Genomic DNA, 12,446 nt, shown 5'->3' on the forward strand with positions numbered 1-12,446 from the left:
CTAATATATGTGACTTCCCAGTGCAATTTTACATTTAACCTACCGGCGCGTAGGGCGCTCCCCATTGAAACAGGATATTATAGGTCATCGATTTAACCATCGACGCGCGATCCTTTCGGAGGGTTATCGTTGAAATTCAATAGCGTCGCGATGAAATCAACCCAACAATTTGGACTGCACACAACGGGAAATAAGGAACCACGTTACAAAAACCGGATGACCGGAAAACGAGACCCTTCGTGCGTGTTTCTTTTTTTTTGCACCGCAAATCGGTAAAGGATGAGTTTGCGATGACAAATCCCATAAATCAGTCCCGTTCCTTTTGAAGCTTCCCTTCGCACAGACAGTGGAAGGGTGCGTCTAAAAAAGGGTCCTAGAAATATATACCACAGAAGGCAAGTGTAGTTCGCGTTTTTCCCCTTTTTTTATTCTTGTTTACCTTTTTTTTCCCCGAACTGCCTAGCTACTTCTGGCACCGTTTGTTTAGACTACTCCCGGGGGAAACGGTGGCAGTTCCTAAAACACGGAAGTTGACTTACCGTTCTCGACGAACGAATAAAATACAAAACAAATAAAAAGGGTCCCATTGTCAAATCGATCAATCAGCAAGGCGAAAGAACGGAACTGGAGGGCCAAACGCGTTCTTTCGATCCACTTCCGAACACTTGTAAACGCGGCGGTAGTTATGGTTTTGATCAACAACCGACAGTTGCCATCAACCCCGATGCCTGGCACGAGTAATTGCGATCAATTACATCCCTATTCATGTGCCATCATAATTGCCCGACGCGATTAACATATGCGGTGCAGAAAGGGGACGAACGGAACTCTACGGAACCCCTTTTTACTCGTGAGCTGCCGTGTAGCAGCCGGCGTGGCGTGTGCCGGACACAGGGAAAATCTGCGTCGATGTGCCGCGAGCCAAAAACACTTTAACGCCTATGTTCACCTCATCTGCCGGCGATTAACGCACTGTGTGGTGTAGCAGGTTGTTGGAACGATACACGCACGCGTGTGTTCTTGAGTGTTGTTGTTGGGTTAGTTCATGATGCGCATGAGAAGTGTGCGCACACGATCGCACTTGAGGAGGAAAACTGAAAATCCAACAAGTGTCCGGATCGATTATGGACAACTGTTACCACTTCCGTGCATAGTAACAACTGTTTGCATATCGAAAGCGTCTATTCCCACGCATTATGCACATCCGTATGCGGTGTATAAGTTCTGTTAGTCTATTTCCTGTTTTGTTAAATTTTAACTAAGTTCTTTAACTCCTTTAGGAGAGATAAACTTACTTATGTAGTGACCTACGTATTAGCCAGCATGACCAATTCGTGGGCAGAAGTTTTCCAAAATTCAACACGTTCTGACCTAAATGTGGAACTTCCCCCTCCACGTCTCCAATATCCAATGGAGCTACTTAACAAAATTTTGAGGAAGATAAACGGATACCTTGAGAAAATCGATTTTTTGCATTATTTTAAAGGTCAAAACCTTTTTACACTAAAACTTAAGAATTCTTTGTCTGTCATTTCACTTTTAATTTAACCATAATTGGAAAATCAATCCTGCATACGAGGGAAAGGTGTGAACAAAATAGAGTAACTTTATCAGGTCTCAGAATTATATGTGAAAATTGAATTTTTCTATATTGAGTCTGCTCTCTATATTGAGTTTTCCTGGAGCAACTATTGAGCAAATTTTCTAGAATTCCAAAACAGAGATAGTGAGAACTTGGACGTTTTGGTGGTCTTTAAACTATTTACTAATATTTTGTTTTATTTAATAAGTAAATCTCTGACAAACTTCCAGTTTTATTGTAAAATGAACTTCTTTTGTCCTTCAATAAACTGTCTTATGTGACTTACTAATAAATGTCTCTTTCTCCCTTTTAGATCTCAACTACTGCGGTACGCACGAACCGTGCATGCACGGAGGTACGTGCGAAAACACTGCCCCGGATCAGTACCGGTGTACATGCGCCGAAGGACTTTCGGGCACACGATGTGAAATTGTTGAACATCCGTGTGCGCCACAGCCGTGCAAAAATGGTGGCACCTGCACACTAACCGGAAGCGACAAACCGCCAACGGTCACCTCCTCGACAGTAGCATCAATCGTTGTCCGTGGTATGCGTGGCATGAGCTCGATGGGGAAACCGTTCGGGCGTAGTGCTGCCGGTAGTGGAACCGGTGGCAACTCAGCTGCCTCCAGTTCCGGTACGGCGGAGTCCAACGATCAATCGAAATCCGGATCCTCTGCGGCGTCCGGTGGACTTCCTGCACCATCGTCCAGTGGTCCACAACCGATGAAAGATTTCGTCTGTACCTGCGCACCCGGATGGACCGGTCCGACCTGTGAGATAAGTAAGTTTGAACAGTTTATCCAAAGAAACAACGGCTGCGTACAACCTACGATGGGAACACGCGGTTCCATCGCAGGATCCATTCGGAGCTGCCGTACACCGTACAGTGCGTTTCGCTACGTTTCATTTCAATTTTAAATTTCATCCATTAATCACACAACTGACAAATTTGAAGACTCCAACTTTTCGACATTGTGCGCTTATCTTCCTCCCTACTCTGTATTGTGTAGGTTTTTTTTGTTGGTTGAGCTGTACAGTGTGTCTATACTGCTTTTGGACCGTATTTCAACTGACATAACGCAATAATACCAGTCACGATAGTTTATGAGGAACGTTTGATGGTACTAAGTCAGCTTTACCTTTCGGTTACGATGTGATTTTGATGCTTCTTTTTCAAAAACATAGCAGATCCCTAATTTTACTATGGTTCAGAGGTTCAACGAAAAAAAAAACGAAAAACCCTGACCGCCACAAAAATCTAACTGTACGCTAATTATTCTAAATTATTGTATTCATTTTTTTCCTCTCTATGCTGCTTCTTGTCCCTTTCTTAACTCTGTGCACATGACGTTGAACTAGGATAGGAGTTTCGACAAAGAAAAGAACTTCCTTCGTTGGGTTTCTCCTGTAACGCTCCCAAATCCCAACAACACGGTACGAACTCGCGTATGAAGGCTCGACTTATTATTTAAACATTAAAAACTTCCTTCGCGGGACGGTGGACGGTTAATCCGTTCGACACACGCGCCCCATTCTATGGCAAACGAGCTGCCCTGAGGATCGATCACCGAACCGTAGATTTATTAGCAATTTCACGGCCAAAAAAAAGCTACATCGAAGAAGCGACCGTGTGGGCTAGAAGCCTCGGCAAATGAGAGCAATAGTTTTTTTTCTGGTAAGGCATACTCTTGAGCTAGATTTTTCCTGCAAGCGCAACTAACGCGAGCATGAAAAGTGCCGTTGATTTTGGTTTCATTAACGAAACGAACGGGCAAACACACACAGTCGAACAGACAGGGTGACCGGAAAAGATCAAATCAGCATTCGTCCCGGACACACATAGCCACCATACGCTTCACTTCCTTTTGCTGCGAAGGAAAGGTTTTTTTTACCAGGGTGCTTTATCTCATATTTGCTTCTTTTGTGTGTGCGCGCTGATCATCAAACAGCACGCTTCCTCCGTGAACCGAGCGCACTGCGCCCAACTGCGTGTGTATTTACATATTTCCTCGCCAGAACACCGATCCGGACCTGTGAAGACTTCATCTCGGGCGCATTAAATTTATTATTTATTGCTCACTCATCGATCGCGGTGTCGCAAACCCGTTGCCAAACGTTAAACGGAAAGCAAACATTCAAAAGCTGGACACGATTAAAAACCAATCATAATCTAACAAAATGACGAATTTATGAAAGCGCCGCGTTAGGGAAACGGTGCAAATGGTTTCGTTTGCATAATTTCAACGATATTCGGCTCGCATCAAGTTAGCGCGCTGCGGGTGCTCCAAATAAAAATATTTATAATAAAGAAAGAGCAAAAAACAAACAACAAAATAACAGCAAAACTCCAACAAACGTATCATCAACCTTTTTGCTGCTGAAGCGTCCAAATTTCCGTCACCACCAGACGTGCTCACGCTAACAAGATCGATCGTTTAGCGGTAGCGTGATCACTCCACTCGTCGATCAATTATGACGATAATTGTTGCGCTTTGGCGGCAAACGCTGACAAAGGTGTGGTCATTACTTTGGCTTCTTGTTTTCTCACCGTTGTCGGTTGTGTGACATCTTGCGGAGAAAAGCCGTTCTGCGTAATTATTGCGTGAATTTATCGTTGTCCCGCGTGCGCGGACTACGCGCATCACCACTCTGCCAAGTGCTACAGTTCTTCGAACTGTGCCGAGCAGCGGAGAGCATAAATCTTCCGCAAACGGCACGATCCACGGTCCACGGTCCTAATCGTTGTACAAATAGCATAACAACACCGTTACCGACTGTCGGACGAATCGTTCCCGGATGGATTATGGCTCAGCTACGTGTGAGCGTATGCATACCGATTCTTGTTTTCCTTTGGCCTGTTCCGTATCGCCACTATTGAATTCAACGACATACAACGATCGGAAGAAAAATACCAGTAGCTAACGAACGACTAAAGAGTTGCATCTACGACATGTAGTTGCATACGAACTTCGATTCCAAATTAAACCAATCGCGGACAGGCTTGCAGCGTTGGGAACCCAACGAAAACCTACCGTCCGTATCAGGAATAGACGGGAAAGATTTTAGAACGAAGACCTCTCAGTATCAGCCAGCCCGGGAACGTGTGTATTTATTTCCCATTGAATTGTAAATATTTTTTAATTTGAATAAATGACTGGTGCAAGTTTGTCGCTTCGGTTCTTCGGCCGGTGGACGGTTAAATCTGTCGTACCTTGCAGAATAGCCTTCTGTAGCGTCTTCGCCACCAACGACGGTGCGGCACAAACTTCATCCATTACGGGCAAGGTGGCGTAACGAGATGCCACGACAGTATCGTGGCGCTTCCAGCACCTCTCGGGCCCAATTCTAGCAAGGGTTGATTTGCTAGAAAATAAATTGTAATTTCCTCCGCAAAGCCCAAGCTCGGGCTGCAACTGCATGTTTTAACCACACATCGAGCCCATCTGTAACTGTGTGGTACCCAAAGAAACTTGTGTGTATTTATGCTGATTGAATCAATCTCGTTACCAACAACCGCAAAGACCAATTGGCCGCCACAACTCTGATCGTCGCAGAAGGGATGGGGAGGTAACAAAAAACAGCACATTTAAAAGAAAACAGATACCTTCCCGGGAGGCGCTACCGGGTGCGGTTTTTATACTGTGGTTTTGTGGTTCCTCTTGCATACTTCTGCTATTCGTTGCTCTGGGATGGTTTTTGCGCCCTACTGCATCTTGTTTGCATCCCGCGCACATCAGCGACTATTTGTAGCGCAATCATCCTCCTCCTGCGGCACAGAAATTGTTCTGTGGTTAAGAAACGAAACGAACAAAAAAATAACTCCCATTCGAGTCCCAATCTCTCACACACCCCAAAAACCCCCACCACACTGCGATGGAGTTGTGCGATCCGTAACGAAAAACAGGGAGTGAAGCCATGGCCAACATGTAAGCATTCAGAGCCTCCGAAGGCGGTTTACTACTGCTTTGATTTCCTACTCCTTCCTCAATCTTCAAAGCAAACTGACAGCCGCTTCCAAAGCATCGTATCGGCTTGAGAAGCAACGAAACGGAGGGGGGGAAAAACATGCAAAATAAATAAAACACCAGCGGACGTGCCGTCAAGATGTACGAGCGCCCAATTAATCATCCATCAAAAACACGAGGAAAGCCCGAATCCCAGACCGCCACACACCCGGTGCGCTTGCCAGGATTGGATTGAAATTCTTTCCCAATCAAACCCAAAACAAAGCAACGCCACTTGACATCTGACATCCGGCCGCCATTTGCTTTCGTTAGAGAATTCCTCCTTCGCGTTGGAGATAGCTCATGAGCTCGCTTTTTTGGCACGAACGTCAAAAGCCAGCATCCGTTCGGTGGAAGCTATGCTAAATTGAAAGGCATCCTTACTGTGCCCGTCACAGTCACAAGCGATCTAGATCGTAGTCCCGTTCGTCGATTGGAGGTCATTCTTGGCTGAGCTAATTACCACGTCATGAATCACCCCCCCTTACTTTATGCTCACGCCGGAATGAATCCATCACGGTAGTGCAACACCGTCCAGGTGAAGTTCAGGCTAAATCAACTACGGTACACACTCAAACCCATCAACCCCAAAACGTCATAATACAGCCGTGTGATTTCGTTTGACACAGCCTGTGAAAGTACGGGGCATAGAAGAAAAGACCTTCCTGGACATGGCTGCATCAGATCGTCCACCAGATAACAGAAGATAACGGTCATGTTTTGCCTCCCGCCTTGATTGTACTATTTTATCGCGAATCGATCGATCATAAGCGGAGTCTGTGGAGACAGTAGGGTCACTTAATTTACACCATCAATTCATTAGCGCATGCATTCGGGCCTTGTCCGCATTGATAACTCTCCTGCATCTTCTGCCTCATTCCAGATATCGACGAATGTGCCGATGCACCGTGCCGAAACGGTGGCACTTGTATCGATCTTATCGGCAAGTTTCGCTGCGAATGTCCACCACAGTGGACCGGGGACACCTGCCAGAATGGTGAGTGGCCGAGGTCGTCACCTCGATCGTTTCGGAGACAACTGCGACTAACAACGCTTTTATCCTTTCCCTTCTTCCCACAGACGTTGATGAGTGCGAATCGAATGTGGCCTCCGGACTTGGGCCCTGCATAAATGCTGAATCATGTCGCAATCTGCCCGGATCGTTCCAGTGCACCTGCCTGGAAGGTTGGGGTGGACCGACCTGCGCCAAGAATCTGGATGACTGCGTTGGCAAGTGCAAGAATGGCGCCACTTGCATCGATCTGGTAAACGATTACCACTGCGCCTGCGCCGTTGGATACACAGGTAATGAATTTTTAGCCATTCCCATCCCATCCTGCACCGGGGTCGTTGATGTAACACTCATGGTCGAACAATTTGTCTCCCGGAAGAGTTCATGATTTATGATGATCGACTACCAACCGACTCCACACGCTGGACATAACGTTCAGCTCCAAACAAATAGACTAAATGAGATTATTGCGCACCCAACCGCAAACGTATGGAAGGGCAAATTTCCGTACCACAGGGTAGCACAGCAGGAAGTGCAATGATTCATCAATCAAGCGCTACCGACAGGATCGAACAGTCAAGCGACGAACCCGCGTACTGCAAACTACGATCAGTTTTTTGATTCACTAGCACGGAAGACGGTACGTCACCCGTACCCGTGCATGCTCAATCCTATTTTGACTTAATTTTGTGCGGGAAATTCGTGCAATCTCCAAAAAACAACTCACCTGCTGCGTTTAGGCGCAGTGCGTTGTTGTACGGGCGTGATCTGTTGTTTATATATTCCATTCATTCCAGAGCGCCTGGCCAATGTTCCACCGTTCACCATGTCGTCTAGTTTCAATTAATCAAACCGGCAGCTAAATGGCGGCATTCGGCCGTTGATTGGTGTACCGCTGTGCGCACAGGGCACGATACACGGGGCTGGGCACAGTATGCGGTAACCTGGCTCCCCCAAACCCGGGCCATCCCAGGACAGGATGCGCCCAATCTGCTCCTGCTGTCAATTAGAAGCGTAATTGTTGCGATGTCGGTGCCGGTCTGTCAAAATTGAAAACACTGCGGGCTGTCACATGGGGGCAACCACGATCAATCGTTCGATGATCATTTCTCCCGGGATTAGCTCGCTCACGCAGCGATCAGTCCCTAGTGCCAGCGGTTTCGAGTTCTTCCACATTGTCTTGCCTTTTGTTGTGTGGGAAATGATACATATTCATTCCCTCCTGCTATCCCTTTACCCGTCTCATCCGGCTCGATCACACGGTGTGGACCGATTAGCTATTAAGTTAGTCACGATAATGTCTTACTAATGATAATTTCATTCAAACTGCAGCCAATATGCACATCCCTAATCCGATCATTTCCAATCGGTAATGGAGCGGTGCTTTTACTACATCCTACAAATTGCAGTGTAAAGCACTCGTTCGTCTGCATCGCAACAAATGTGGTTCGTTTAAATGTATTTAAAATAATAATGCTTTCAATTTCTCATAAATGTAAAGACAAATTAACATCCATTCCGTGCCAGACCGCGGCAGCTTAGCGTCTGTTGCGGTGAATCAGTAAACGAAAAGGATGAATACATCCGTAGCAATACACAAGCGAGGCAAAAAAAAATAAATAAATAAAACATCTCGAGAAACGAACTGTTGAGCGCGAAAAGATATTAATAAACTGTACCCTTTACGGACCACCACGGGCCTTCATGCTGTATTCAAATTCGCTACAAATGACGGTTACGCGAGGGGTATTTTTTCTTCTCGCGCCACAACGATAATAATCATATTCCAGTAGCGTGCTTTTTATATTTTTGATTAATCTTGGGCTTTTTAAAATATCATCTATTAAAACCGTCCGTCGGACACCTTCACCGGCAAAAGGGACGTTTTGGGACGGGGGTACCGCCAGTACACGAACGGAACGGCACCTGATAAAAACTGCCGGCGGGATTGTGTAAGAAAACGGGTGTGCTTTTATTGTGACGACGAGCAGTCAGCATCGTGGCTTGTTTTGTGCAGGAACGTCCCGTACCTGTGCAGTGGACGGACGGACGGAGCGTAACAGAAAGAGAGTCGAAGAAAAGACGACCGAATGCCAAGGACTTAGGCCGATGAAATATGTTCATTACATTCAACAAATTTTCATCTGCTTCTTCTATTGGTTAGGGAAGACAAATACACAGAAACATGGTACAACGTTTTTTTCCCCCCTTTTGCCACACTGGCAGCGATCTTCACCTATTCTCTCGGCACACTGTAACGAGACGTTAAGCAGGATTAAATCTACACAAATGCATCATCTAGTAATGAAATCAACATTAAACTGTTCTGTATTAATCTTTCTTCTGCAGGTCGCGATTGCAGCACCGACATTAACGAGTGTGCCAACTTTCCCTGCCGGAACGGTGGCGAATGCGTAGATTTCATCGGTAACTTCAAGTGCATCTGCCCGCTTGGGTTTTCCGGCACATTGTGCGAGGTAAGTGCATCAAACTTCGATAATTTGTGTGTGTGTGTGTGTGTCTGAGTGTTATTTCTCATTTTCGAGCTGAAGAAAATTAATGATAATTTACATGCAAAAAAGGTTCGGCTCCCTTATCTTACATGTTAGGGGTTCGTTGCAGCTGTCGCATTGAAGTCTTTTCCCAAACATTAAACGACAATCAACGAGTTACGTGTTTTTTTTCTCTTCTTCTAACGGTTCTAATAACGCATCTTAAAAAGCGTAATGTATGATTATTTATTGTGCTTGTTGTTGACAAGGTTTTTTCCTTTCATTTCTTCACCGTTGACCATTTCCTCTTTTGCTTGTCTGCAATTCAATCGCGCTAGCTAATTGGACGCAATCGCCTACATTTGATACAACAACCAAACAACCACTTTCATCATTCCCCAACGATGATGGGTGTCTCGTTGTTCATTTTTTTTGGTTTGTTCATATTCCTGTTCAGGAATTTTGTCCCACTGATGAAGTTCACATCTTGTCAGCTTTGTCCCTGATATATCGTAGCCATCGCAGCCACAACTGTCGTACGAAACGTGCTCAAACTTAGGCGTTATTTTGGAGTACAAAAAAGAAACTGAAAATAAAGGGAGAACACCCCTACATATTGTCACCATGACGGATGACACCCACCACTCGCAGCACACATTATGACCAAGCCAAATGAGCAAAGCGCAGGAGTGTAGGGTACGATTTAACATAATAATACTTCCGATAATTATGTGAACCTTTCGAACAGCGCGAGAGAACTGCACGGACGCGATACGTACGCGTACCGATACAAAGCACAGAATCTGGCACACGGCAAGATGCAGACGCACCAGTAAAGCGCGATAACAAATAGGACGTTGGGCCATTTTTTTTTCTTCTGTTAACCTCGTCGGATGACAGATTGACCATCGATCGAGTTGACAAACGAGCATTTCTGTTCCGCTTCCTTGTCGCCCGTACCCACTCATGGTTACCGGCCATTTATCACAATACAACGTGTCAACATAATGCAACAAAACGCCAACACATCACACCGGTCAGGCGACCGCTGGCCGGCTGTAAGTATTTAACGAACTTAACACACAATAATATCTTGTTACTTTTATGTTTTGCTCGTGTCGCGAGCAGGACGGATCGCCGGCTGTACGCACATGTAAATCTCGGAGGAAACCCGTTCCTCCGGTAATCGGCAATCAAGGGAACAGCAGTGAAATCTGTTCAACCGTGTCCCGAAAATTCGACTCACCTCCCACACAGCAACGTCTCCCTCACTCTCTCTCTCTATCTTTGTTGCGGTTTCATTCTTGCGCGGCCGGAATGTGTGTGGTTTTGGTGCCGAATTGCAGTGAAATGTTTTTCCTGATTTTATTTTCACCCTCTTTAAACGGTCACCATCTTCACGCTATGCGCCATTCATTTGGGCGCAACTGGTAGTATGGAAGTCCCTTTAAATATTTATGATTTGCGTGTCGTTTTGGCATCCTCCGGCTTCGACCCTCCTCCGCTTGCCGGCGGTTATCTCTTGCAACCGCGTTTCATCGTGCCAGAATCGTGCCCCATGTAAATGAACGGTCATAAAATAAAAATTAATTTATAAAGATATAAAAACAGATAATAGCAAAACCGTTTTCGGGCCGAACGCTCAAGGCGACGGAATGTTCGCGGAATGGTAAAGCAAAACAAACGCTGAATGAGAAAGACACGAAGCTTAAGACCAAAACTGAAGAAAACAAAAAAATAAACGGCCTTTAACGACTGCGGGGCAAATGCGTGAAGCGAGGAAAAAAATGGATAAATACGCTGCTGGTGATGATGATGACCATGATGATGAGTAACCAGCATACGGCAAGCTTCTTGATATCAGGTTGGGACTAGTAGCCCACCAGTCATCTCGTCCGGTGCGAGGATCGGACGCAGGCAATTTGTCTTCGTGTTAAACCCATTTATCAGCTCATGAGCTCTTGAATCAACCGGTCGTATAATACCACCCAACTCCAGGTTCGTCGCTTTCCGATTGAAGTCACCTTCCGGTTGCAATATCCTCTATGGCCCCATACGTTCAAATGAATCAACGAAAAAGGATTTTTTTATTATAAATTAAAATAATCCAATAAAACTAATTCGGAGATTTCGAGTTTAAATGGTAAATTTATAGATATTTCAATATGTATGCGTTGAGAGAGATCTGGAACTCTTTTCCATTTTCTTCATTATGTTCTGTTTGAAGCCATTCGTCATGTCAGGATAGTTTTGCAAGAATTTAATTTAAGAAAGCTTTGAAAAGAGTCGATACCATTTGGCAAAAGCTCGAACCAAGTGGAAAGATTTCAAATCTACCTCTACATATTCCACTTCAAATTGATTTTTTTTCCAGAAATCGCCCTAATGTTGCATTAGAATACTTTTACAAAGATATCGAGACCAAATGGCTTAGTTGCAGTCCTTTTTGCATTCTTTCCAAGTTAGTCTAGAATATGTCGAGATAGATCTATAATTCTTCAAACAATCTAAAACTTTTACAAGCTAAAATCGATTTTGTTCAAGGATTTTTCGACTGGTATACTCAAAGCTATGTAAGTTGAGGATACAGTCGGTAAAAGCTTGAGAATAGTGGACAGATTCTACATCTACCACTGCATATTTCAACTTCAACTCGAAAAGAATCTAGAAATAAATACACCACTTGTACAGTAGTGCTGCTGCTGTAAAACATTTTTTTTCGAGCATGTTTGACCTAAAAACAAAACATTTTGTTTCGCCCTGCAGACATCTCGAGCAGCACCAACAAAAAAAAACGGAACGGATATTAGAAATTCAGTAGCACATGCATGCATCAACATTTTATGCCGATTGTGATGGCAATATCCTACCGCGTTTTGTCGATTTGCTTCGTACATTCACTTCAGCTCCCGGGATAGCACTCGAGACGCAAACAAGCGACACTTAATGAGTATGCAAATGGAACTATCACTATAATGCAGGGGACGGTTTCGTCTACTACACCTTTAGGTCACACTGTGTGTCCGCAATAGGGTTCACATTGTCAAACAGAACGCAACTTTTGGAGGAACATCCCCAAACCCTTCCCTTTTCTAAGCCCCCGGCACCCAACCACCCCACAATGCAAGATGTCGAACCCTCCCCTCCTCCCCTCCCGCTTCCGCCAAGAACTGTGTAAAAACGTCTTTAGCTTACGTTTGCGACGGTTCTTCGAACCTGTTTCGTTGTGCACTGATATTTGCTGCACTTGTTTCCCGCACCATCGCGGGGGCAATCCATCGTACCGAGATGGTACCGGTGCTCCTGTTCGTTATTTTTTCTCACCGCCATCGCTTCCGCCGGTGCCTTCCCCG

At 45.1% G+C, this 12,446-nt stretch overlaps 1 protein-coding gene across 1 annotated transcript in view; it reads left to right on the forward strand.

Moving 5' to 3' along the window:
• The window catches only part of LOC125761255 (protein serrate), a 104,642-nt gene that overhangs the window by 75,791 nt on the left and 16,405 nt on the right, over positions 1 to 12,446 (forward strand). The window contains exons 9-12 of the mRNA XM_049422208.1: positions 1,896 to 2,366; positions 6,473 to 6,586; positions 6,670 to 6,894; positions 8,951 to 9,078. Coding sequence (XP_049278165.1) covers positions 1,896 to 2,366; positions 6,473 to 6,586; positions 6,670 to 6,894; positions 8,951 to 9,078 — 938 coding nt within the window. The remainder of the gene's footprint in view (positions 1 to 1,895; positions 2,367 to 6,472; positions 6,587 to 6,669; positions 6,895 to 8,950; positions 9,079 to 12,446) is intronic.

The sequence above is a fragment of the Anopheles funestus genome, chromosome 2RL (assembly GCF_943734845.2).
Source record: "Anopheles funestus chromosome 2RL, idAnoFuneDA-416_04, whole genome shotgun sequence".
In the NCBI taxonomy this organism is placed as follows: Eukaryota; Metazoa; Arthropoda; class Insecta; order Diptera; family Culicidae; genus Anopheles; species Anopheles funestus.